The 27294-nt window shown below is 40.7% G+C and overlaps 1 protein-coding gene across 1 annotated transcript in view; it reads right to left on the bottom strand.

Moving 5' to 3' along the window:
- The window catches only part of DCP2 (decapping mRNA 2), a 201060-nt gene that overhangs the window by 111237 nt on the left and 62529 nt on the right, over positions 1-27294 (bottom strand). Inside the window, exon 4 of the mRNA XM_053701546.1 lies at positions 10762-10860. Within this exon, the coding sequence (XP_053557521.1) occupies positions 10762-10860 (99 nt within the window). The remainder of the gene's footprint in view (positions 1-10761; positions 10861-27294) is intronic.

Here is a 27294-nt window from a genome sequence, read left to right as displayed (position 1 = left end):
ATTGACATAAGCATATGTCTTAACAGTAGCATCCAAGTGATACAACAACATATCGCCAATGTACAATTTGTACATTTATAAATAAACTAGAATATCGTGAAATGCAAAACGCAATTCTTGATAGTCAACCTATATATTTTCCATCTAACCTTTTTATATATATATTTAGTCGCCGTTTGTAAGGCAATGTAGACTTATCATTTACCGCTAAAGCAAAGCATAAAGATAAACTAGATACAATTACGCCTCATGTAGCAGATAACGGTCACTCTTGGACCTGTGATGATATTATATAGTGGTTCGAGGGTATAATACGGGTCATGTAACAAATACAGCCTTATAGAGTAGCTCTTGGACCCTTAGTAATATGAAACAAAATTTCTATAGGATTTATTTTCCTTTGCTTACGGAGTAAGCTCAAAGGTATAAGGGGGAAGGGGAAAAGGGGAGTGGGGGGACGGAGCCAAAAGATAAACTTTTGAGGCTGGGTTGACAGAGTATTTATAACATTGCAAGGAGAAACAAGAGCTTGGCATGGGGTCTTGACCACATACTCCTATATCGTACTCCTATATCGCCCCTTCAGGACTTTATTGTCACTAAACTAATATGGGGAGGGGTGCGAGTTGTATCTCCCCTCTGGGATTGCTGTCACCACTGGACGGAGACAGAAAAACATAATTTATGCTTACCTGATAAATTTATTTCTCTTGTGGTGTATCCAGTCCACGGATCATCCATTACTTGTGGGATATTCTCCTTCCCAACAGGAAGTTGCAAGAGGATCACCCACAGCAGAGCTGCTATATAGCTCCTCCCCTAACTGCCATATCCAGTCATACCACCGAAACAAGCCGATAAAGGAGAAACCATAGGGTGCAGTGGTGACTGTAGTTTAAATTAAAATTTAGACCTGCCTTAAAAAGACAGGGCGGGCCGTGGACTGGATACACCACAAGAGAAATAAATTTATCAGGTAAGCATAAATTATGTTTTCTCTTGTAAGGTGTATCCAGTCCACAGATCATCCATTACTTGTGGGATACCAATACCAAAGCTAAAGTACACGGATGAAGGGAGGGACAAGGCAGGTTTAAATGGAAGGAACCACTGCCTGTAGAACCTTTCTCCCAAAAATAGCCTCCGAAGAAGCAAAAGTATCAAATTTGTAAAATTTTGAAAAGGTATGAAGCGAAGACGAAGTCGCCGCATTGCAAATATGTTCAACAGAAGCCTCATTTTTAAAGGCCCAGGTGGAAGCCACAGCTCTAGTAGAATGAGCTGTAATCCTTTCAGGGGGCTGCTGTCCAGCAGTCTCATAGGCTAAGCGTATTACGCTCCGAAGCCAAAAAGAAAGAGGTTGCCGAAGCTTTTTGACCTCTCCTCTGTCCAGAGTAAACAACAAACAGTGTAGATGTTTGGCGAACAACTTTAGTAGCTTGTAAGTAAAACCTTAAAGCACGGACCACGTCCAGATTATGTAAAAGGCGTTCCTTCTTTGAAGAAGGATTAGGACAATGATGGAACAACAATCTCTTGATTGATATTCTTGTTAGAAACTACCTTAGGTAAAAAACACAATTTATGCTTACCTGATAAATTTATTTCTCTTGTGGTGTATCCAGTCCACGGATCATCCATTACTTGTGGGATATTCTCATTCCCAACAGGAAGTTGCAAGAGGACACCCACAGCAGGAGATGTAATATAGCTCCTCCCCTAACTGTCATAGCCAGTCATTCGACCAAAAACAAGCCGAGAAAGGAGGAGCCATAGGGTGCAGTGGTTACTGTAGTTTAAATTTAAAAATTACCTGCCTTAAAATGACAGGGCGGGCCGTGGACTGGATACACCACAAGAGAAATAAATTTATCAGGTAAGCATAAATTGTGTTTTCTCTTGTAAGGTGTATCCAGTCCACGGATCATCCATTACTTGTGGGATACCAATACCAAAGCTAAAGTACACGGATGAAGGGAGGGACAAGGCAGGAACTTAAATGGAAGGAACCACTGCCCGTAAAACCTGTCTCCCAAATATAGCCACCGAAGAAGCAAAAGTATCAAATTTGTAAAATTTTGAAAAAATATGAAGCGAAGACCAAGTCGTCGCCTTGCAAATCTGATCAAAAGAAGCCTCATGTTAAAAGGCCCAAGTGGAAGCCACAGCTCTAGTGGAATGAGCTGTAATCCTTTCAGGAGGCTGCTGTCCAGCAGTCTCATAGGCTAAGCGGATTAAGCTTCTTAGTCAAAAAGAAAAAGAGGTTGCCGAAGCCTTTTGACCTCTCCTCTGTCCAGAGTAGACAACAAACAAAGCAGATGTTTGACGAAAATCTTTATTAGCTTGTAAGTAAAACTTTAAAGCACGGACCACGTCCAGATTGTGTAACACAAGGATGGAACAACAATCTCTTGATTGATATTCTTGTTAGATACCACCTTAGGTAAGAACCCAGGTTTGGTACGCAGGACTAACTTATCCGTATGAAAAATCAGATAAGGAGAATCACATTGTAAGGCAGATAGCTCAGAGACTCTACGAGCCAAGGAAATAGCTACCAAAAAAAAGAACTTTCCAAAATAAAAGCTTGATATCTATGGAATGAAGAGGTTCAAACGGAAATCCTTGAAGAACCTTAAGAACCAAGTTTAAGCTCCATGGTGGAGCAACAGGTTTAAACACAGGCTTAATTCTAACTAAAGCCTGACAAAATGCCTGAACGTCTGGAACATCTGCCAGACGCTTAACTAGCTGACAATCCTTTTTCCAAACCTTCTTGGAGAAAAGATAATATCCTAGCAATCCTGACCTTACTCCATGAGTAACCCTTGGATTCACACCAATAAAGATATCTACGCCATACCTTATGGTAAATTTTCCTGGTGACAGGCTTTCGTGCCTGTCTTAAGGTATCAATAACTGACTCGGAGAAGCCACGCTTTGATAAAATCAAGCGTCCAATCTCCAAGCAGTCAGCCTCAGAGAAATTAGATTTGGATGGTTGAAAGGACCCTGAAGTAGAAGGTCCTGTTTCAGAGGCAGAGACCATGGTGGAAAGGATGACATGTCCACTAGATCTGCATACCAAACACGGAAGCTTGGCGTTCTGGCGAGACGCCATGAGATCCAGTTCTGGTTTGCCCCAACGATGAATCAGTTGTGCAAATACCTCCGGATGGAGTTCCCACTCTCCCGGATGAAAAGTCTGACGACTTAGAAAATCCCCCTCCCAGTGCTCTAGACCTGGGATATGGATAGCTGATAGGTGGCAAGAGTGAATCTCTGCCCAGCGAATTATTTTTGAAACTTCTAACATCTTTAGGGAACTTCTCGTTCCCCCTTGATGGTTGATGTAAGCTACAGTCGTGATGTTGTCCGACTGAAATCTGATGTACCTCAGAGTTGCTAACTGAGGCCAAGCCTGAAGAGCCTTGAATATCGCTCTTAGTTCCAGAATATTTAATGGAAGGAGAGACTCCTCCTGAGTCCACGATCCCTGAGCCTTCAGGGACTTCCAGACTGCACCCCAACCTAGAAGGCTGGCATCTGTCGTAACAATTGTCCAATCTGGCCTGCGAAAGGTCATACCTTTGGACAGATGGCCCCGAGATAGCCACCAGAGAAGAGAATCCCTGGTCTCTTGGTCCAGATTCAGTTGAGGGGACAAATCTGTGTAATCCCCAATCCACTGACTGAGCATGCATAGTTGCAGCGGTCTGAGATGTAGTCGCGCAAATGGCACTATGTCCATCGCCGCTACCATCAAGCCGATTACTTCCATACACTGAGCCACCGAAGGGCGCGGAATAGAATGAAGAACACGGCAAGATTTTAGAAGCTTTGATAACCTGGATTCTGTCAGGTAAATCTTCATTTTTACAGAATCTATCAGAGTCCCTAGGAAGGAGACTCTTGTGAGTGGGGATAGAGAACTCTTTTCCTCGTTCACCTTCCACCCATGTGACCTGAGAAATGCCAGAACTATGTCCGTATGTGATGGGCAATCTGAAAGCTTGACGCCTGTATCAGGATGTCGTCCAGATAAGAAGCCACTGATATACCTCACGGTCTTAGGACCGCCGGAAGCGATCCCAGAACCTATATAAAGATTCTGGGAGCTGTAGCTAACCCGAAGGGAAGAGCCACAAATTGGTAATGCCTGTCCAGAAAGGCAAACCTTAGGAACCGATGATGATCTTTGTGAATCGGTATGTGAAGGTAAGCATCCTTCAAGTCCATTGTGGTCATGTACTGACCCTCCTGGATCATAGGTAGGTTGGTCCGAATAGTTTCCATTTTGAACGCTGGAACTCTGAGGAATTTAAGATCTTTAGATCCAAAATGGGTCTGAAGGTTCCATCTTTTTTGGGAACCACAAACAGATTTGAATAAAAACCCTGTCCCTGTTCCGATTGTGGAACTGGACAGATCACTCCCATAACTAGGAGGTCTTGCACACAGTGTAAGAATGCCTCTTTCTTTATCTGGTTTACAGATAATCTCGAAAGGTGAAATCTCCCTTGAGGAGGGGAAGCTTTGAAGTCCAGAAGATATCCCTGAGATATGATCTCCAACGCCCAGGGATCCTGAACATCTCTTGCCCACGCCTGGGCGAAGAGAGAAAGTCTGCCCCCTACTAGATCCGTTACCGGATAGGGGGCCAATCCTTCATGCTGTCTTAGAGGCAGCAGAACGCTTTCTGGCCTGCTTGCCTTTGTTCCAGGACTGGTTAGGTTTCCAGCCCGGCTTGGATTGAGCAAAAGTTTCCTCTTGTCTTGTAGCAGAGGAAGTTGATGCTGCACCTGCCTTGAAGTTTCGAAAGGCACGAAAATTAGACTGTTTGGCCTTTGATTTGGCCCTGTCTTGAGGAAGGGTATGAACCTTACATCCAGTAATGTCAGCAATAATTTCCTTCAAACCAGGCCCGAATAGGGTCTGCCCCTTGAAGGGAATGTTAAGTAATTTCGACTTTGAAGTCACGTCAGCTGACCAAGATTTAAGCCATAGCACCCTACGCGCCTGGATGGTGAATCCAGAATTCTTAGCCGTTAGTTTAGTCAAATGAACAATGGCGTCAGAAACAAAAGAATTAGCTAGCTTAAGTGTTCTAAGCTTGTCAAGTATTTCAGTCAATGGAGTAGCTGTCTGAAAGGCCTCTTCCAGAGACTCAAACCAGAACGCCGCAGCAGCAGCAGTGACAGGCGCAATGCATGCAAGGGGCTGCAGGATAAAACCTTGTTGAATAAACATTTTCTTAAGGTAACCTTCTAATTTTTTATCCATTGGATCTGAAAAAGCACAACTGTCCTCGACAGGGATAGTGGTACGCTTTGCTAAAGTAGAAACTGCTCCCTTCACCTTATGGACCGTCTGCCATAAGTCCCGTGTGGTGGCGTCTATTGGAAACATTTTTCTAAAAATAGGAGGGGGGGGAAAACGGCACACCGGGTCTATCCCACTCCTTATTAATGATTTCTGTAAACCTTTTAGGTATTGGAAAAACATCAGTACACACCGGCACTGCATAGTATTTATCCAGTCTACACAATTTCTCTGGCACTGCAATTGTGTCACAGTCATTCAGAGCAGCTAACACCTCCCCAAGCAATACACGGAGGTTCTCAAGCTTAAATTTAAAAGTAGAAATATCTGAATAAGGTTTTCCGGAATCAGAAATGTCACCCACAGACTGAAGCTCTCCTTCCTCAGCTTCTGCATATTGTGACGCAGTATCAGACATGGGCCTTAAGGCATCTGCGCGCTCTGTACTACGTCTAACCCCAGAGCTATCGCGCTTTCCTCTGAATTCAGGCAGTCTGGCTAATACCGCTGAGAGGGTATTATCCATGATTGCCGCCATGTCCTGCAAAGTAATCTTTGATGTACTTGGCGCCATTTTAGCGTGAGTCCCTTGAGCGGGAGTCAAAGGGTCTGACATGTGGGGAGAGTTAGTCGGCATAACTTCCCCCTCGCCAGAATCCTCTGGTGATAAATTTTTCAAAGATAAAAGCTGATCTTTATTGTTTAAAGTGAAATCAATACATTTAATACACATTCTCATATGGGGTTCCACCATGGCTTTTAAACATAATGAACAAGGAGTTTCCTCTATGTCAGACATGTTTATACAGACTAGCAATGAGACTAGCAAGCTTGGAAAACACTTTACATCAAGTTAAACAAGCAATATAAAAAACGTTACTGTGCCTTTAAGGGAAACAAATTTTGCTAAAATTTGAAATAACAGTGAAAAAAGGCAGTTAAACTAACGAAATTTTTACAGTGGATGTAACAAGTTAGCAGAGCATTGCACCCACTTGCAAATGGATGATTAACCCCTTAATACAAAAAACGGATTAACAAATTGAAAAAAACGTTTTTTAAACAGTCACAACAACTGCCAAAGCTCCACTGTGGCTTTACCTTCCTCAATATATGACTTTTGAAGCCTTTTGAGCCCTTCAGAGATGTCCTAAAGCATGCAGGGGACTGCTGAGGGAAGCTGAATGTCTCTGTCTGTAATTTTAACTGCGCAAAAAAGCGCTAAAATAGGCCCCTCCCACTCATATTACAACAGTGGAAAGCCTCAGGAAACTGTTTCTAGGCAAAAATCAAGCCAGCCATGTGGAAAAAAACTAGGCCCCAATAAGTTTTATCACCAAAGCATATATAAAAACGATTAAACATGCCAGCAAACGTTTTATATTGCACATTAATAAGAGTATATACCTCTGATAGCAAGCCTGATACTAGTCGCTATTAAATCACTGTATTTAGGCTTAACTTACATTAATCCGGTATCAGCAGCTTTTTTCTAGCAAATTCCATCCCTAGAAAAACTTAAACTGCACATACCTTATTGCAGGATAACCTGCACGCCATTCTCCCTCTGAAGTTACCTCACTCCTCAGACATATGTGAGAACAGCAGTGGATCTTAGTTACTTCTGCTAAGATCATAGAAAAACGCAGGCAGATTCTTCTTCTAAATGCTGCCTGAGATAAAATAGTACAACTCCGGTACCATTTAAAAACAAACTTTTGATTGAAGCAAAAACTAACTATATTACACCACTTTCCTCTTACTACCTCCACTTATGTTGAGAGTTTGCAAGAGAATGACTGGATATGGCAGTTAGGGGAGGAGCTATATAGCAGCTCTGCTGTGGGTGATCCTCTTGCAACTTCCTGTTGGGAAGGAGAATATCCCACAAGTAATGGATGATCCGTGGACTGGATACACCTTACAAGAGAAAGGGGTGTTGGATATGACCCACTCTGATAAACAGAGTGGGAAAGGGTGAGAGGAGATACCTTACTTGTCTTTTTTAATATTTTTCTTAAGGCGTTGAAGAAATAAACATTCAATATTTTGCATGTTCCAAGCCTATCATGTAACCAGATGTATAAATGATATAAAATAACACAACTATATAAAGACATGGTATGCTGCAGGAAGTATTGCCGAGTTATATAATTTGTTAACTTTATGTGAATGGTCCAGAACATAATCTTCTGTTTAAAATAAGCTGTGGTGTGTGTGTGTTTGTGTGTGTGTGTGTGTGGGGGGGGGGGGGGGGTTAGTGAAAATAATATAAATGGAGTTCTCTTATAATGGTAAACAAAGAGATATCTATTATATGCGCAATAATCCAAACAGGGTCTTGTATGAGTAGACTATTGCCCAGCTAAAATATAGGAAGTAACTAGATATCTTAAGATTTGTGGCCCAAATTGAAACTGCTATTAGTAGATATAGGTAACACGTAGGAGGCTTCAAAAAGCTAGCCTGACTGAAAATCAAGGCCAAACTATGTTGGGCCTTTATTAACTACATTCAGACTCAGCTCACATAAGCATAGGTGGGTATTCTCTGATGTCTCGGCCGCAGACCCAGAGACATATCACCATATATACATATTGAGTACTGGTTATTTGCCTCCTAACTCTTATTTAAAAAAAAAAAAAAAAAACAACAAGTATCAACAAAAGTGAGACAAATCGCTATCAGGTTCACCTAAGAATGACGTTTACTCCTATCTAACTGAGATAGAGAGAGAGTCTCACGTAATAAATGAAGTAGTCAAAATTAGAGTATTGTGTACCAGTAGCCAGTAACATTAGTAGATTTCTAAACACAGCTCATATCTATAATATGTAGATCCAATCTGGCATCAGATACCGACTTATATCTCAATCTAAGTAGCGATGTAGAGCATTATGAAAAAAATGCAACAGTTAAGCGCTGCATGTGAGTAAACTTTCATACTAGCTCAAGTTTAGCTTTTTAGACCATAAGAAGAACCAACTAGGAAAAATGTATCTATAAATATTAAAACATGACAATACTAAATTACAAAATTAGGGAGTATATGTAAGTAACCTCTAAGGTTCATATAGGTAAATTCAAGCGCACTGCGGTCACAAAGTCCAGACCTTAGGATCTAGAGGTACAGACAGTTCAATACTTTATTAAAGCCTGCAAGCTCCAACCCAAGGAGATTTGCTGCAGCGATGTGACTGCGACTCAGCCGATTCCACTTTTGTCAAGGAACTGTGGGGGATCATTAAGAGACAGCGCAAAGGTCTCTGCGGTGAAACTGTAAGGTTTCAGGGTAAAGTTAACCCGCTCTCTTCCATGCTGCAATTGTCTCTCTTTGTCTTGGATGGAAACAATCACATCATGGTATAGATCTGGCCCCTCCAAACCGTAATTACCATTTGTCACCAATGTAAAGTCCTCCAATAGGGGTACAAGCCGTGCCGACTTGTCGGCTGTATACATAGAACCGGGTTGATAGATCTTTGTAGGGCGACACTACAGGTAGTTGCCAAGCACCTGTAATGGTAAGTTAGTCAGGCTGATCTCCCATCTCACAGTAAACTTCCGTAGCACTGTCTACCATGCTGTGGTTTATCTCTCCCGGTCACTGCATTGTGTCAGCTGCCCTATAATTACTGTCTTCTGTAGTCCCATGTTCCTCTAGCGCAGTCTGGGGTGAGGTGAAGGCCTCTTTCAGCTCCCTAATGAGGCCATATTGGAGTCTGTCCAACGTATGCAGCAAACTGTCCAGCAAGGTAGCAGTCTATCTCTCCGTAGCTGAAGGTGTCATGGCTTCCGGAACAGTATTCTCCTGTAAGCTTTAGAAAGTAATAGAAGTTTCCAGCCTATAACCTCAGTGAACCAGGGTGGGAGGTCAAATTATGATAAACACCACAATGTTCCAAATAGGCATCAGATGAGCATGTATAGGATTGTTCACTGAGAGTAGCGGTGTGATGCATTCACAACCCAACATTGAGGATCGCCCCGCTCCATTATCAAACTATCGGTCTTCTTGCAGAATAATCATCTATTTCTTTGTTTCTTGTCCCCGGAACGCTAACTCCTCTAGTTAGGATTCAGACTAGCCAGGGCAGGTAAAAAAAAAACGTTATAAACTGTACATAATCTTGGTTAGTTTGATTAAATATTTGGGAGCTCGAGACAAACACGTCTTTCTACTTCAGCTGCTGGCTCCGTCCCCAACATTATGAATGTTTATTAAAGAAAAACACACACAAAGGTTTATATGAAATTCTGATGTAACCATTTCATGCTGTAATTTGTTAGAGCATGCAGTTTTTGTATTGCATTCTACAGGCTATGATTGGCAGTTTTCTGCTAAACTCCTGCAATGTACATATGGTCAGCAAAGGCCACTAATGCAAAAATCACGACTAACAAATTAGAGATAGTCACTTTTGGATCAGAATGTCCTAGATGTGCCTCTTCACAATTTACAAATGTTTTCTTTACAGAAATCAATGGAGAGCACCTGTCAGTTCAAGTTTATCTCCAACACTTTCTAGGATAAGCAAAAACTTGTAGCCCTTCATTTTCAGTTAATGATTACATTAATTTGCAAAACTAAATATTTTTACACCAAGCAGTATAATTTTATTTCTTGCCTGGGGTTCGTTTTTTTTTTATTATTTAAAAAGTGATAATCTGAATTTAAAGGGACATACATTTAGATTTTAAATAGAATCATTTTTGCAACAACAAATGCTTCTGGTAAAATGATCAGTGACAGCTGTGTACGTGAACCCTCGTTTAAACAAACAAGAGAGAGGCATGTATTTATTAGTGATGATACAAACCATATGCTAGCTGAGCAGGTGCAGCGATTGTGTTCAGGTGCATGGGGCATATATACACGCTCTGTGCACAACAAAAGCTATCACTGAAACAATCATAACTTATTATAAGCCTTTTGGCTAATATATGAGTATTGCAAAATTGCTCCAACTCAAAAACTGACAGGCACTTATGAGTTTTATGCCCCTTTAAAGTAAAATTAGCACTGTATTAAAAAAAAAAAAAAGCAAGGTGCTTTAAACTTTTCAAGTGTCAGAAAGACTGTTAATTGAAATGTGAGTGATCAAGCATGTTTGTATCTCAGGGGCGTGGGATTAGAGGTCCTTATACAGTCATACAGGGATAATGACAGATTGATTCAATCTGCAATAAGGCATAATGACTAACCAATTACCTACACACACAAGGACAACGTGTGTGTAAATCTGACTAGGCCCCAAATAAAAAGAAGGCAAATAAATGACATTGCAATAATACAGTATTATTTTATTTCCAGGTAGCAACAATGTTAACAGATAATGGTGTAAAAACAACATGCAGTATTAATGAGGGAGAAACAAAACAAAGCAGTTTGCCTCTGTTCGAAAGCTTTTCATTTCATTACAAACTCCATCACCTCACCTCTCTGGCAGCACAGTCATGGGGAGCTTCTTCTTTATTCACTTTTCCCTTGGGAAAGCCCCATCCAGACTTTGCTAAATAACCCTGAACCAGCAGTACCTGTGAAATAATAAAAAATAAATAAAAAATGATCATTGCACAGGTTTGAATGGCCATAAAATAAAGTATATTTGCATTATCAATAAATGCACAATAAAAATAAGACCATAAAAATAGCTCCAAGTCTGAATTTCAAGTGAGTATAAATTGTCAGAAAACAATCTACTAAAGGTAAAGGCATAGTCTAGTCAAAATTAAAAACGTTCATTATTTAAATAGAGCATTTAACTTTCCCATTTACTTTCATTATCAAATTTGCTTTGTTCTCTTGATATTCTTTGCTGAAAGCTAAACCTAGGTTCGGCTCATATGCTAATTTCTCAGTGCATTTTGACAGTTTTTCATAGCTAGATAGCACTAGTTCATTTGTGCCATAAAAAAATTGAGCTCACTTCCTTGGAGTTATTTATGAATCAGCACCGATTAGCTAAAATGCAAGCCTGTCAAAAGAACCAAAATAAGGGGCAGCCTGCAAAGGCTTAGATACAAGGTAATCCCAGAAGTAAAAAGTATATTAATATAACTGTTTGTGCACAATTTAGGAATGAGTAATAAAAGGGATCAATCTTTTTAACCTTAAGGATCGGGCATTTCCAACAAAGTTCCCAAAAGACCAGAGCATTTTTTGTATTTTTGCTATCACTACATTTAAACAGAAAGAGCCTTTTTTTATATTTACCCATCAAAAAAATTAAAATCAATAAATAATTATTATATATAACATAATTTATGTAAGAACTTACCTGATAAATTCATTTCTTTCATATTAGCAAGAGTCCATGAGCTAGTGACGTATGGGATATACATTCCTACCAGGAGGGGCAAAGTTTCCCAAACCTCAAAATGCCTATAAATACACCCCTCACCACACCCACAATTCAGTTTAACGAATAGCCAAGAAGTGGGGTGATAAAAAAGTGCGAAAGCATATAAAATAAGGAATTGGAATAATTGTGCTTTATACAAAATCATAACCACCACAAAAAAAGGGCGGGCCTCATGGACTCTTGCTAATATGAAAGAAATGAATTTATCAGGTAAGTTCTTACATAAATTATGTTTTCTTTCATGTAATTAGCAAGAGTCCATGAGCTAGTGACGTATGGGATAATGACTACCCAAGATGTGGATCTTTCCACACAAGAGTCACTAGAGAGGGAGGGATAAAATAAAGACAGCCAATTCCTGCTGAAAATAATCCACACCCAAAATAAAGTTTAACGAAAAACATAAGCAGAAGATTCAAACTGAAACCGCTGCCTGAAGTACTTTTCTACCAAAAACTGCTTCAGAAGAAGAAAATACATCAAAATGGTAGAATTTAGTAAAAGTATGCAAAGAGGACCAAGTTGCTGCTTTGCAAATCTGGTCAACCGAAGCTTCATTCCTAAACGCCCAGGAAGTAGAAACTGACCTAGTAGAATGAGCTGTAATTCTCTGAGGCGGAGTTTTACCCGACTCAACATAGGCAAGATGAATTAAAGATTTCAACCAAGATGCCAAAGAAATGGCAGAAGCTTTCTGGCCTTTTCTAGAACCGGAAAAGATAACAAATAGACTAGAAGTCTTACGGAAAGATTTCGTAGCTTCAACATAATATTTCAAAGCTCTAACAACATCCAAAGAATGCAACGATTTCTCCTTAGAATTCTTAGGATTAGGAAATAATGAAGGAACCACAATTTCTCTACTAATGTTGTTGGAATTCACAACTTTAGGTAAAAATTCAAAAGAAGTTCGCAACACCGCCTTATCCTGATGAAAAATCAGAAAAGGAGACTCACAAGAAAGAGCAGATAATTCAGAAACTCTTCTGGCAGAAGAGATGGCCAAAAGGAACAAAACTTTCCAAGAAAGTAATTTAATGTCCAATGAATGCATAGGTTCAAACGGAGGAGCTTGAAGAGCTCCCAGAACCAAATTCAAACTCCAAGGAGGAGAAATTTGACTTAATGACAGGTTTTATACGAACCAAAGCTTGTACAAAACAATGAATATCAGGAAGAATAGCAATCTTTCTGTGAAAAAGAACAGAAAGAGCAGAGATTTGTCCTTTCAAAGAACTTGCGGACAAACCCTTATCTAGACCATCCTGAAGAAACTGTAAAATTCTCGGTATTCTAAAAGAATGCCAAGAAAAATGATGAGAAAGACACCAAGAAATATAAGTCTTCCAGACTCTATAATATATCTCTCGAGATACAGATTTACGAGCCTGTAACATAGTATTAATCACAGAGACAGAGAAACCTCTTTGACCAAGAATCAAGCGTTCAATCTCCATACCTTTAAATTTAAGGATTTCAGATCCTGATGGAAAAAAGGACCTTGTGACAGAAGGTCTGGTCTTAACGGAAGAGTCCACGGTTGGCAAGAGGCCATCCGGACAAGATCCGCATACCAAAACCTGGAGGCCATGCCGGAGCTACCAGCAGAACAAACTAGCATTCCTTCAGAATCTTGGAGATTACTCTTGGAAGAAGAACTAGAGGCGGAAAGATATAGGCAGGATGATACTTCCAAGGAAGTGATAATGCATCCACTGCCTCCGCCTGAGGATCCCGGGATCTGGACAGATACCTGGGAAGTTTCTTGTTTAGATGGGACGCCATCAGATCTATTTCTGGAAGTTCCCACATTTGAACAATCTGAAGAAATACCTCTGGGTGAAGAGACCATTCGCCCGGATGCAACGTTTGGCGACTGAGATAATCCGCTTCCCAATTGTCTATACCTGGGATATGAACCGCAGAGATTAGACAGGAGCTGGATTCCGCCCAAACCAAAATTCGAGATACTTCTTTCATAGCCAGAGGACTGTGAGTCCCTCCTTGATGATTGATGTATGCCACAGTTGTGACATTGTCTGTCTGAAAACAAATGAACGATTCTCTCTTCAGAAGAGGCCAAAACTGAAGAGCTCTGAAAATTGCACGGAGTTCCAAAATATTGATCGGTAATCTCACCTCCTGAGATTCCCAAACTCCTTGTGCCGTCAGAGATCCCCACACAGCTCCCCAACCTGTGAGACTTGCATCTGTTGAAATTACAGTCCAGGTCGGAAGCACAAAAGAAGCCCCCTGAATTAAACGATGGTGATCTGTCCACCATGTTACAGAGTGTCGAACAATCGGTTTTAAAGATATTGTTTGAGATATCTTTGTGTAATCCTTGCACCATTGCTTCAGCATACAGAGCTGAAGAGGTCGCATGTGAAAACGAGCAAAGGGGATCGCGTCCGATGCAGCAGTCATAAGACCTAGAATTTCCATGCATAAGGCTACCGAAGGGAATGATTGTGACTGAAGGTTTCGACAAGCTGCAATCAATTTTAGACGTCTCTTGTCTGTTAAAGACAGAGTCATGGACACTGAATCCATCTGGAAACCCAGAAAGGTTACCCTTGTCTGAGGAATCAAAGAACTTTTTGGTAAATTGATCCTCCAACCATGATCTTAAAGAAACAACACAAGTCGATTCGTATGAGATTCTGCTAAATGTAAAGACTGAGCAAGTACCAAGATATCGTCCAAATAAGGAAATACCACAATACCCTGTTCTCAGATTACAGACAGAAGGGCACCGAGAACCTTTGTAAAAATTCTTGGAGCTGTAGCTAGGCCAAACGGCAGAGCCACAAACTGGTAATGCTTGTCCAGAAAAGAGAATCTCAGGAACTGATAATGATCTGGATGAATCGGAATATGCAGATATGCATCCTGTAAATCTATTGTGGACATATAATTCCCTTGCTGAACAAAAGGCAAGATAGTCCTTACAGTTACCATCTTGAACGTTGGTATCCTTACATAACGATTCAATATTTTTAGATCCAGAACTGGTCTGAAGGAATTCTCCTTCTTTGGTACAATGAAGAGATTTGAATAAAACCCCATCCCCTGTTCCGGAACTGGAACTGGCATAATTACTCCAGTCAACTCTAGATCTGAAACACATTTCAGAAATGCTTGAGCTTTTACTGGATTTACTGGGACACGGGAAAGAAAAAATCTCTTTGCAGGAGGTCTCATCTTGAAACCAATTCTGTACCCTTCTGAAACAATGCTCTGAATCCAAAGATTGTGAACAGAATTGATCCAAATTTCCTTGAAAAAACGTAACCTGCCCCCTACCAGCTGAGCTGGAATGAGGGCCGCACCTTCATGTGGACTTAGAAGCAGGCTTTGCCTTTCTAGCTGGCTTGGATTTATTCCAGACTGGAGATGGTTTCCAAACTGAAACTGCTCCTGAGGATGAAGGATCAGGCTTTTGTTCTTTGTTGAAACGAAAGGAACGAAAACGATTATTAGCCCTGTTTTTACCTTTAGATTTTTTATCCTGTGGTAAAAAAGTTCCTTTCCCACCAGTAACAGTTGAAATAATGGAATCCAACTGAGAACCAAATAATTTGTTACCCTGGAAAGAAATGGAAAGTAAAGTTGATATAGAAGCCATATCAGCATTCCAAGTTTTAAGCCATAAAGCTCTCCTAGCTAAAATAGCTAGAGACATAAACCTGACATCAACTCTGATAATATCAAAAATGGCATCACAGATAAAACTATTAGCATGCTGAAGAAGAATAATAATATCATGAGAATCACGATGTGTTACTTGTTGCGCTAAAGTTTCCAACCAAAAAGTTGAAGCTGCAGCAACATCAGCCAAAGATATAGCAGGTCTAAGAAGATTACCTGAACACAGATAAGCTTTTCTTAGAAAGGATTCAATTTTCCTATCTAGAGGATCCTTAAACGAAGTACCATCTGACGTAGGAATAGTAGTACGTTTAGCAAGGGTAGAAATAGCCCCATCAACTTTAGGGATCTTGTCCCAAAATTCTAATCTGTCAGACGGCACAGGATATAAATGCTTAAAACGTTTAGAAGGAGTAAATGAATTACCCAATTTATCCCATTCTTTGGAAATTACTGCAGAAATAGCATTAGGAACAGGAAAAACTTCTGGAATAACCACAGGGGCTTTAAATACCTTATCCAAACGTTTAGAATTAGTATCAAGAGGACCAGAATCCTCTATTTCTAAAGCAATTAGTACTTCTTTAAGTAAAGAACGAATAAATTCCATTTTAAATAAATATGAAGATTTATCAGCATCAACCTCTGAGACAGAATCCTCTGAACCAGAGGAGTCATCAGAATCAGAATGATGATGTTCATTTAAAAATTCATCTGTAGGGAGAGAAGTTTTAAAAGATCTTTTACGTTTACTAGAAGGAGAAATAACAGACATAGCCTTCTTTATGGATTCAGAAACAAAATCTCTTATATTATCAGGAACATTCTGCACTTTAGATGTTGAAGGAACTGCAACAGGCAATGGTACTTTACTAAAGGAAATATTATCTGCTTTAACAAGTTTGTCATGACAATCAATACAAACAACAGCTGGAGGAATAGCTACCAAAAGTTTACAGCAGATACACTTAGCTTTGGTAAATTCAGCACTAGACAGCGATTTTCCTGTAGTATCTTCTGACTCAGATGCAACGTGGGACATCTTGCAATATGTAAGAGAAAAAACAACATATATATAAAGCAAAATTGATCAAATTCCTTAAATGACAGTTTCAGGAATGGGAAAAAATGCCAAAGAACAAGCTTCTAGCAACCAGAAGCAATGAAAAATGAGACTAAAATAATGTGGAGACAAAAGCGACGCCCATATTTTTTCGCGCCAAATAAGACGCCCACATTATTTGGCGCCTAAATGCTTTTGGCGCCAAAAATGACGCCACATACGGAACGCCGACATTTTTGGCGCAAAATAACGTCAAAAAAATGACGCAACTTCCGGCGACACGTATGACGCCGGAAACGGAAATAGAATTTTTGCGCCAAAAGAGTCCGCGCCAAGAATGACGCAATAAAATGAAGCATTTTCAGCCCCCGCGAGCCTAACAGCCCACAGGGAAAAAAAGTCAAATTTTTAAGGTAAGAAAAATGATTGATTCAAATGCATTATCCCAAATATGAAACTGACTGTCTGAAAAATAAGGAAAGTTGAACATTCTGAGTCAAGGCAAATAAATGTTTGAATACATATATTTAGAACTTTATAAACAAAGTGCCCAACCATAGCTTAGAGTGTCACAGAAAATAAGATTAACTTACCCCAGGACACTCATCTACATGTTTGTAGAAAGCCAAACCAGTACTGAAACGAGAATCAGCAGAGGTAATGGTATATATAAGAGTATATCGTCGATCTGAAAAGGGAGGTAAGAGATGAATCTCTACGACCGATAACAGAGAACCTATGAAATAGACCCCGTAGAAGGAGATCACTGCATTCAAATAGGCAATACTCTCCTCACATCCCTCTGACATTCACTGCACGCTGAGAGGAAAACCGGGCTCCAACTTGCTGCGGAGCGCATATCAACGTAGAATCTAGCACAAACTTACTTCACCACCTCCATCGGAGGCAAAGTTTGTAAAACTGAATTGTGGGTGTGGTGAGGGGTGTATTTATAGGCATTTTGAGGTTTGGGAAACTTTGCCCCTCCTGGTAGGAATGTATATCCCATACGTCACTAGCTCATGGACTCTTGCTAATTACATGAAAGAAATGAATTTATCAGGTAAGTTCTTACATAAATTATGTTATATATAATAATTATTTATTGATTTTAATTTTTTTGATGGGTAAATATAAAAAAAGGCTCTTTCTGTTTAAATGTAGCGATAGCAAAAATACAAAAAATGCTCTGGTCTTTTGGGAACTTTGTTGGAAATGCCCGATCCTTAAGGTTAAAAAGATTGATCCCTTTTATTACTCATTCCTAAATTGTGCACAAACAGTTATATTAATATACTTTTTACTTCTGGGATTACCTTGTATCTAAGCCTTTGCAGGCTGCCCCTTATTTTGGTTCTTTTGACAGGCTTGCATTTTAGCTAATCGGTGCTGATTCATAAATAACTCCAAGGAAGTGAGCTCAATTTTTTTTATGTATATATATATATTAGTGTGGGGTGTGTGTCAGCAAAAACATAATTTATGCTTACCTGATAAATTCCTTTCTCCTGTAGTGTAGTCAGTCCACGGGTCATCATTACTTATGGGATATTAACTCCTCCCCAACAGGAAGTGCAAGAGGATCACCCAAGCAGAGCTGCTATATAGCTCCTCCCCTCTACGTCACACCCAGTCATTCGACCGAGAACCAAACGAGAAAGGAGAAACTATAGGGTGCAGTGGTGACTGGAGTATAATTTAAAAATTTAGACCTGCCATAAAAAACAGGGCGGGCCGTGGACTGACTACACTACAGGAGAAAGGAATTTATCAGGTAAGCATAAATTATGTTTTCTCCTGTTAAGTGTAGTCAGTCCACGGGTCATCATTACTTATGGGATACCAATACCAAAGCTAAAGTACACGGATGACGGGAGGGACAGGCAGGATCTCTATACGGAAGGAACCACTGCCTGAAGAACCTTTCTCCCAAAAACAGCCTCCGAAGAAGCAAAAGTGTCAAATTTGTAAAAAGTATGAAGAGAAGACCAAGTTGCAGCCTTGCAAATCTGTTCAACAGAGGCCTCATTCTTAAAGGCCCAAGTGGAAGCCACAGCTCTAGTAGAATGAGCTGTAATCCTTTCAGGAGGTTGCTGTCCAGCAGTCTCATAGGCTAAACGTATTATGCTACGAAGCCAAAAAGATAGAGGTAGCAGATGCTTTTTGACCTCTCCTCTGTCCAGAATAAACGACAAACAGGGAAGAAGTTTGGCGAAAATCTTTAGTTGCCTGTAAATAAAATTTCAGGGCACGGACTACATCTAGATTGTGCAGAAGTCGTTCCTTCTTTGAAGAAGGGTTAGGGCACAATGATGGAACAATCATCTCTTGATTGATATTCTTGTTAGTGACTACCTTAGGTAAGAACCCAGGTTTAGTACGCAGAACTACCTTATCTGAATGAAAAATTAGATAAGGAGAATCACAATGTAAGGCTGATAACTCAGAGACTCTACGAGCCGAGGAAATAGCCATTAAAAACAGAACTTTCCAAGATAATAGCTTGATATCAATGGAATGAAGGGGTTCAAACGGAACACCCTGTAAAACGTTAAGAACTAAGTTTAAGCTCCACGGTGGAGCTACAGTCTTAAACACAGGCTTAATTCTAGCCAAAGCCTGACAAAAAGCCTGAACGTCTGGAACTTCTGACAGACGTTTGTGTAAAAGGATGGACAGAGCTGAGATCTGTCCCTTTAAAGAACTTGCAGATAAACCCTTTTCTAAACCTTCTTGTAGAAAAGACAATATCCTAGGAATCCTAACCTTACTCCATGAGTAACTCTTGGATTCGCACCAGTGTAAGTATTTACGCCATATCTTATGGTAAATTTTCCTGGTAACAGGTTTCCTAGCCTGTATTAAAGGTATCAATTACTGGCTCCGAAAATCCACGCTTTGATAAAATCAAGCGTTCAATTTCCATGCAGTCAGCTTCAGAGAAATTAGATTTTGATGTTTGAAAGGACCCTGAATTAGAAGGTCCTGTCTCAGAGGCAGAGACCAAGGTGGACAGGATGACATGTCCACTAGATCTGCATACCAGGTCCTGCGTGGCCACACAGGCGCTATTAGAATCACCGATGCTTTCTCCTGTTTGATCCTGGCAATCAAAAGAGGAAGCATCGGGAAGGGTGGAAACACATAAGCCATCCCAAAGGTCCAAGGTGCTGTCAAGGCATCTATCAGGACCGCTCCCGGGTCCCTGGACCTGGACCCGTAACGAGGAAGCTTGGCGTTCTGGCGAGACGCCATGAGATCCATATCTGGTTTGCCCCAACGTCGAAGTATTTGGGCAAAGACCTCCGGATGAAGTTCCCACTCCCCCGGATGAAAAGTCTGGCGACTTAGGAAATCCGCCTCCCAGTTCTCCACTCCTGGGATGTGGATCGCTGACAGGTGGCAAGAGTGAGACTCTGCCCAGCGAATTATCTTTGATACTTCCATCATCGCTAAGGAACTCCTTGTCCCTCCCTGATGGTTGATGTAAGCCACAGTCGTGATGTTGTCCGACTGAAACCTGATGAACCTCAGAGTAGCTAACTGAGGCCAAGCCAGAAGGGCATTGAGAACTGCTCTCAATTCCAGAATGTTTATTGGAAGGAGACTCTCCTCTTGAGTCCATGAACCCTGAGCCTTCAGGGAATTCCAGACAGCGCCCCAACCTAGTAGGCTGGCGTCTGTAGTTACAATTGTCCAGTCTGGCCTGCTGAAGGGCATCCCCCTGGACAGATGTGGCCGAGAAAGCCACCATAGAAGAGAATCTCTGGTCTCTTGATCCAGATTCAGCGTAGGGGACAAATCTGAGTAATCCCCATTCCACTGACTTAGCATGCACAATTGCAGCGGTCTGAGGTGCAGGCGTGCAAAAGGAACTATGTCCATTGCCGCTACCATTAAGCCGATTACCTCCATGCATTGAGCCACTGACGGGTGTTGAATGGAATGAAGGGCACGGCAAGCATTTAGAAGCTTTATTAACCTGTCCCCTGTCAGGTAAATTTTCATTTCTACAGAATCTATAAGAGTCCCCAAGAAGGGAACTCTTGTGAGTGGTAAGAGAGAACTCTTCTCCTCGTTCACTTTCCACCCATGCGACCTTAGAAATGCCAGTACTAACTCTGTATGAGACTTGGCAGTTTGAAAGCTTGACGCTTGTATCAGAATGTCGTCTAGGTACGGAGCTACCGAAATTCCTCGCGGTCTTAGTACCGCCAGAAGAGAGCCCAGAACCTTTGTAAAGATTCTTGGAGCCGTAGCCAACCCGAAGGGAAGAGCTACAAACTGTTAATGCCTGTCTAGGAAGGCAAACCTTAGATACCGGAAATGTTCTCTGTGAATCGGTATGTGAAGGTAAGCATCCTTTAAATCCACTGTGGTCATGTACTGACCTCTTTGGATCATGGGTAAGATTGTCCGAATAGTTTCCATCTTGAACGATGGAACTCTTAGGAATTTGTTTAGGATCTTTAAATCCAATATTGGTCTGAAGGTTCCCTCTTTTTTGGGAACCACAAACAGATTTGAGTAAAACCCTTGTCCGTGTTCCGACCGCGGAACTGGGTGGATCACTCCCATTAGTAAAAGGTCTTGTACGCAGCGTAGAAACGCCTCTTTCTTTATCTGGTTTGTTGACAACCTTGAAAGGTGAAATCTCCCTTGTGGAGGAGAAGCTTTGAAGTCCAGAAGATATCCCTGAGATATGATCTCCAACGCCCAGGGATCCTGGACATCTCTTGCCCAAGCCTGGGCGAAGAGAGAGAGTCTGCCCCCCACTAGATCAGTTTCCGGATCGGGGGCCCTCACTTCATGCTGTCTTAGGGGCAGCAGCAGGTTTTCTGGCCTGCTTGCCCTTGTTCCAGGTCTGGTTAGGTTTCCAGCCTTGTCTGTAGCGAGCAACAGCTCCTTCCTGTTTTGGAGCAGAGGAAGTTGATGCTGCTCCTGCCTTGAAGTTACGAAAGGCACGAAAATTAGACTGTCTAGCCCTAGGTTTGGCTCTGTCTTGAGGCAGGGCATGGCCTCTACCTCCCGTAATATCAGCGATAATTTCTTTCAAACCGGGCCCGAATAAAGTCTGCCCCTTGAAAGGTATGTTAAGTAATTTCGATTTAGAAGTTACATCAGCTGACCAGGATTTTAGCCACAGCGCTCTGCGTGCCTGAATGGCGAATCCGGAATTCTTAGCCGTAAGTTTAGTTAAATGTACTACGGCATCAGAAATAAATGAATTAGCTAGCTTAAGGGTTTTAAGCTTGTGTGAAATCTCATCTAATGTCGCTGAGTCAAGGGTCTCTTCCAGAGACTCAAACCAAAATGCTGCCGCAGCCGTGACAGGCGCAATGCATGCAAGGGGTTGTAATATAAAACCTTGTTGAACAAACATTTTCTTAAGGTAACCCTCTAACTTTTTATCCATTGGATCTGAAAAGGCACAACTATCCTCCACCGGGATAGTGGTACGCTTAGCTAAAGTAGAAACTGCTCCCTCCACCTTAGGGACCGTTTGCCATAAGTCCCGTGTGGTGGCGTCTATTGGAAACATTTTTCTGAATATAGGAGGGGGTGAGAAAGGCACACCGGGTCTATCCCACTCCTTAGTAACAATTTCAGTAAGTCTCTTAGGTATAGGAAAAACGTCAGTACTCGTCGGTACCGCAAAATATTTATCCAACCTACACATTTTCTCTGGGATTGCAACTGTGTTACAATCATTCAGAGCCGCTTACACCTCCCCTAGTAATACACAGAGGTTTTCCAGCTTAAACTTAAAATTTGAAATGTCTGAATCCAGTTTATTTGGATCAGATCCGTCACCCGCAGAATGAAGCTCTCCGTCCTCATGCTCTGCAAATTGTGACGCAGTATCAGACATGGCCCTAGCATTATCAGCGTACTCTGTTCTCATCCCAGAGTGATCTCGTTTACCCCTAAGTTCTGGCAATTTAGACAAAACTTCAGTCATAACATTAGCCATGTCTTGTAGAGTGATTTGTAATGGCCGCCCTGATGTACTTGGCGTTACAATATCACGCACCTCCTGAGCGGGAGATGCAGGTACTGACACGTGAGGCAAGTTAGTCGGCATAACTTCCCCCTCGTTGTCTGGTGAATGTTGCTTAACATGTACAGATTGACTTTTATTTAAAGTAGCATCAATGCAATTAGTACATAAATTTCTATTGAGCTCCACCTTGGCTTTTGAACATATTGCACAAAGATTCCTCTGTGTCAGACATGTTTAAACAAACTAGCAATTAGACTAGCAAGCTTGGAAATACTTTTCAACTAAATTTACTAGGGCTGCAACTAACGATTACTTTCATAATCGATTAATCGGCCGATTATTTTTTCGATTAATCGACTAATCGGATAAAAAGAGAATCAATAATAGTTTTCAATGTTTTAAATAAAATCCACATAATGAGTGTTACAAATATAAACTTCAGACTAAAACTTTACATTAACACAACTGTTTCTTCAATTATGCAGCAGAGCACAATTTTATAATTAAACAAAACAAAACCACAAACTGTTTGAAAAGAGGTAGAACTAGAAAGAGTTAGACTATCACTATTAATAACATTCTGTTATTCACTCTTTCAGAAACTTTGCATTGAAATGCAAACATCTCAACATGTCCACATGCTTCTGGCTAAGGCTGGTTCTGTTTGCAGCTATATTTCCTGTGGCAGAGAAAAGGCTTGAGGTGTATAAGTAGGGTTTTGCCAATTTCACCAAAGTGGGATATTTATCTTTGTTAGCTCTTCACCAATGCTAAGTGTTTTCTACCTTGGGAAGGGACCTCTCAATAAAGTAACCCTTGACTTCATTCTAACATAAAAATATCTTGAATATCTATATGCAATGGTAAATAACCATCTATAAGGTTAGGGGAAATATCTAGTCCGCTCTAAAAAACAGAATTTATGTTTACCTGATAAATTACTTTCTCCAACGGTGTGTCCGGTCCACGGCGTCATCCTTACTTGTGGGATATTCTCTTCCCCAACAGGAAATGGCAAAGAGCCCAGCAAAGCTGGTCACATGATCCCTCCTAGGCTCCGCCTACCCCAGTCATTCGACCGACGTTAAGGAGGAATATTTGCATAGGAGAAACCATATGTTACCGTGGTGACTGTAGTTAAAGAAAATAAATTATCAGACCTGATTAAAAAAACCAGGGCGGGCCGTGGACCGGACACACCGTTGGAGAAAGTAATTTATCAGGTAAACATAAATTCTGTTTTCTCCAACATAGGTGTGTCCGGTCCACGGCGTCATCCTTACTTGTGGGAACCAATACCAAAGCTTTAGGACACGGATGAAGGGAGGGAGCAAATCAGGTCACCTAAATGGAAGGCACCACGGCTTGCAAAACCTTTCTCCCAAAAATAGCCTCAGAAGAAGCAAAAGTATCAAATTTGTAAAATTTAGAAAAAGTGTGCAGTGAAGACCAAGTCGCTGCCTTACATATCTGATCAACAGAAGCCTCGTTCTTGAAGGCCCATGTGGAAGCCACAGCCCTAGTGGAGTGAGCTGTGATTCTTTCAGGAGGCTGCCGTCCGGCAGTCTCATAAGCCAATCGGATAATGCTTTTAATCCAGAAGGAGAGAGAGGTAGAAGTTGCTTTTTGACCTCTCCGTTTACCAGAATAAACAACAAACAAAGACAAAGTTTGTCTGAAATCCTTAGTAGCTGCTAAGTAAAATTTGAGAGCACGAACTACATCCAAGTTGTGCAACAAACGTTCCTTCTTTGAAACTGTTAAATGTTGCATAGTAAGGAGTATTGGCGCACTAGATGTACTAGGGGCCTCCTGTATGGGCAAGACTGGTGTAGACGAAGGAGGGGATGATGCAGTACCATGCTTACTCCCCTCACTTGAGGAATCATCTTGGGCATCATTTTTACTAAATTTTTTTATGACATAAAATACATATAGTTAAATGAGAAGGAACCTTGGTTTCCCCACAGTCAGAACACAATCTATCTGGTAGTTCAGACATGTTAAACAGGCATAAACTTGATAACAAAGCACAAAAAACGTTTTAAAATAAAACCGTTACTGTCACTTTAAATTTTAAACTAAACACACTTTATTATTGCAATTGCGAAAAAGTATGAAGGAATTGTTCAAAATTCACCAAAATTTCACCACAGTGTCTTAAAGCCTTAAAAGTATTGCACACCAAATTTGGAAGCTTTAACCCTTAAAATAACGGAACCGGAGCCGTTTTTATATTTAACCCCTTTACAGTCCCTGGAATCTGCTTTGCTGAGACCCAACCAAGCCCAAAGGGGAATACGATACCAAATGATGCCTTCAGAAAGACTTTTCTATGTATCAGAGCTCCACACACATGCAGCTGCATGCCATGCTGTCCTCAAAACAAGTGCGCCATACCGGCGCGAAAATGAGGCTCTGACTCTAAAACAGTGCCTGCCGATATAATCATATCAAAATACCCAGAATAAATGATTCCTCAAGGCTAAATATGTGTTAATAATGAATCGATTTAGCCCAGAAAAAGTCTACAGTCTTAATAAGCCCTTGTGAAGCCCTTATTTACTATCTTAATAAACATGGCTTACCGGATCCCATAGGGAAAATGACAGCTTCCAGCATTACATCGTCTTGTTAGAATGTGTCATACCTCAAGCAGTAAGAGACTGCACACTGTTCCCCCAACTGAAGTTAATTGCTCTCAACAGTCCTGTGTGGAACAGCCATGGATTTTAGTTACGGTGCTAAAATCATTTTCCTCATACAAACAGAAATCTTCATCTCTTTTCTGTTTCTGAGTAAATAGTACATACCAGCACTATTTTAAAATAACAAACTCTTGATTGAATAATAAAAACTACAGTTAAACACTAAAAAACTCTAAGCCATCTCCGTGGAGATGTTGCCTGTACAACGGCAAAGAGAATGACTGGGGTAGGCGGAGCCTAGGAGGGATCATGTGACCAGCTTTGCTGGGCTCTTTGCCATTTCCTGTTGGGGAAGAGAATATCCCACAAGTAAGGATGACGCCGTGGACCGGACACACCTATGTTGGAGAAATAACATATATACTTATAAAGGTTGAATCTGGTACATATTATCACAATTTATTAAAAATATAAAAAAAACAATAAAAAACAAAATCAAAAATTGCTAAGGACTGTATATCAATAGCAGGACAAAGCCTTAAACATTTATTTATACAGTACATATAATCATCAATAGCAAGCAATACGCTAATAATTGTGCAAACAGATAATAGTGCAAATCAATTTAAATAACTCCCATCAATCTAGGGGCAAGGTGTAAACAACAAGCTTGGCACTATATCATGAAAAGCATAGTTCCAAATCACCAGATTTAATATAAACAATCCAAATGATGACTATTATATCTGGGTTGCACATAAGCCAGGGGTAGTTGTAAACGTATGCTGTCCTGAAAAAGTGAAAAGTAGACGTCTGTAGACGTCCTTTAAGCTATGGACATAACCATAAAACACAATACCATGTGCAGGAGATCCTTTGAGTGAAGCAGCTGGTGTTGTGTACAGAACAACTAATTGCAAACCGACTAATCGATTAATCGATTATGAGATTCGTTGACAACTATTTTCATAATCGATTATTATCGATTATGACGATTAGTTGTTGCAGCTCTAAAATTTACAAGCAATATGTAAAAACGTTACTGTGCCTTTAAGAAGCACACAAAAACTGTCACAGTTGAATAACAATGAACCGGATTAGTTATAGAAACCAAATTTAGCAAAGGATTGCACTCATTAGCAATGGATGATTAACCCTTAATATCCGAAAAAAACGGATAACAATTGAAAATATAAGCGTTTTTATCACAGTCAAAGCACAGTCTCACAGGTCTGCTGTGAGTGATTACCTCCCTCAAAACTAGTTTTGAAGACCCCTGAGCTCTGTGGAGACGTCCTGGATCATGCAGGGAGAAAAAGGCAGACTGTGACTGAATTTCTGATGCGTAGTAAAAGCGCCAAAATAGGCCCCTCCCACTACAACAGTGAGGGAAGCTCAGTAAACTGTTTTAATTTAAAACAAACGACAGCCATGTGGAAAATAACGCCCAAAACAATTTTTCACCAAGTACCTCAGATAATTAAACGATTTAACATGCCAGCAAACGTTTAAAATCTAATTTATGAAATGTCATTAAAAGCCTGCTGCTAGTCGCTCACACTGCAAGTTAGGCTAAAAGTTATATGCATACAGTATTTTCCCAGTGAAGTGCCATTCCCCAGAAATACTTAAGTGTAAACATATATACATATCAGCCTGATACCAGTTGCTACTACTGCATTTAAGGCTGTACTTACATTATATCGGTATTAGCAGTATTTTCTCAGTCAACTCCATTCCTTAGAAAATAATATACTGCAACATACCTCTTTGCAGGTGAACCTGCCCGCTGTCCCCTGATCTGAAGTTACCTTACTCCTCAGAATGGCCGAGAACAGCAAATGGATCTTAGTTACGTCCGCTAAGATCATACACAAAAACTCAGGTAGATTCTTCTTCAAATTCTGCCTGAGAAGAAAACAACACACTCCGGTGCCGTTTAAAATAACAAACTTTTGATTGAAGATATAAAAAACTAAGTTTAATCACCACAGTCCTCTCACACATCCTATCTATTAGTTGGGTGCAAGAGAATGACTGGGTGTGACATAGAGGGGAGGAGCTATATAGCAGCTCTGCTTGGGTGATCCTATTGCACTTCCTGTTGGGGAGGAGTTAATATCCCATAAGTAATGATGACCCGTGGACTGACTACACTTAACAGGAGAAAGCTTGTATTACCAAGTAAACCTGAATATATTTGCACATAGTAAAGGGGCGGCTGCCGTTGAAATTATCCAG

This window comes from Bombina bombina, chromosome 2 (genome assembly GCF_027579735.1).
Source record: "Bombina bombina isolate aBomBom1 chromosome 2, aBomBom1.pri, whole genome shotgun sequence".
NCBI classification, from domain to species: domain Eukaryota; kingdom Metazoa; phylum Chordata; class Amphibia; order Anura; family Bombinatoridae; genus Bombina; species Bombina bombina.
Note: the sequence above shows the minus strand (reverse complement) of the source record. Positions and strands in the feature narration are given on the sequence as shown.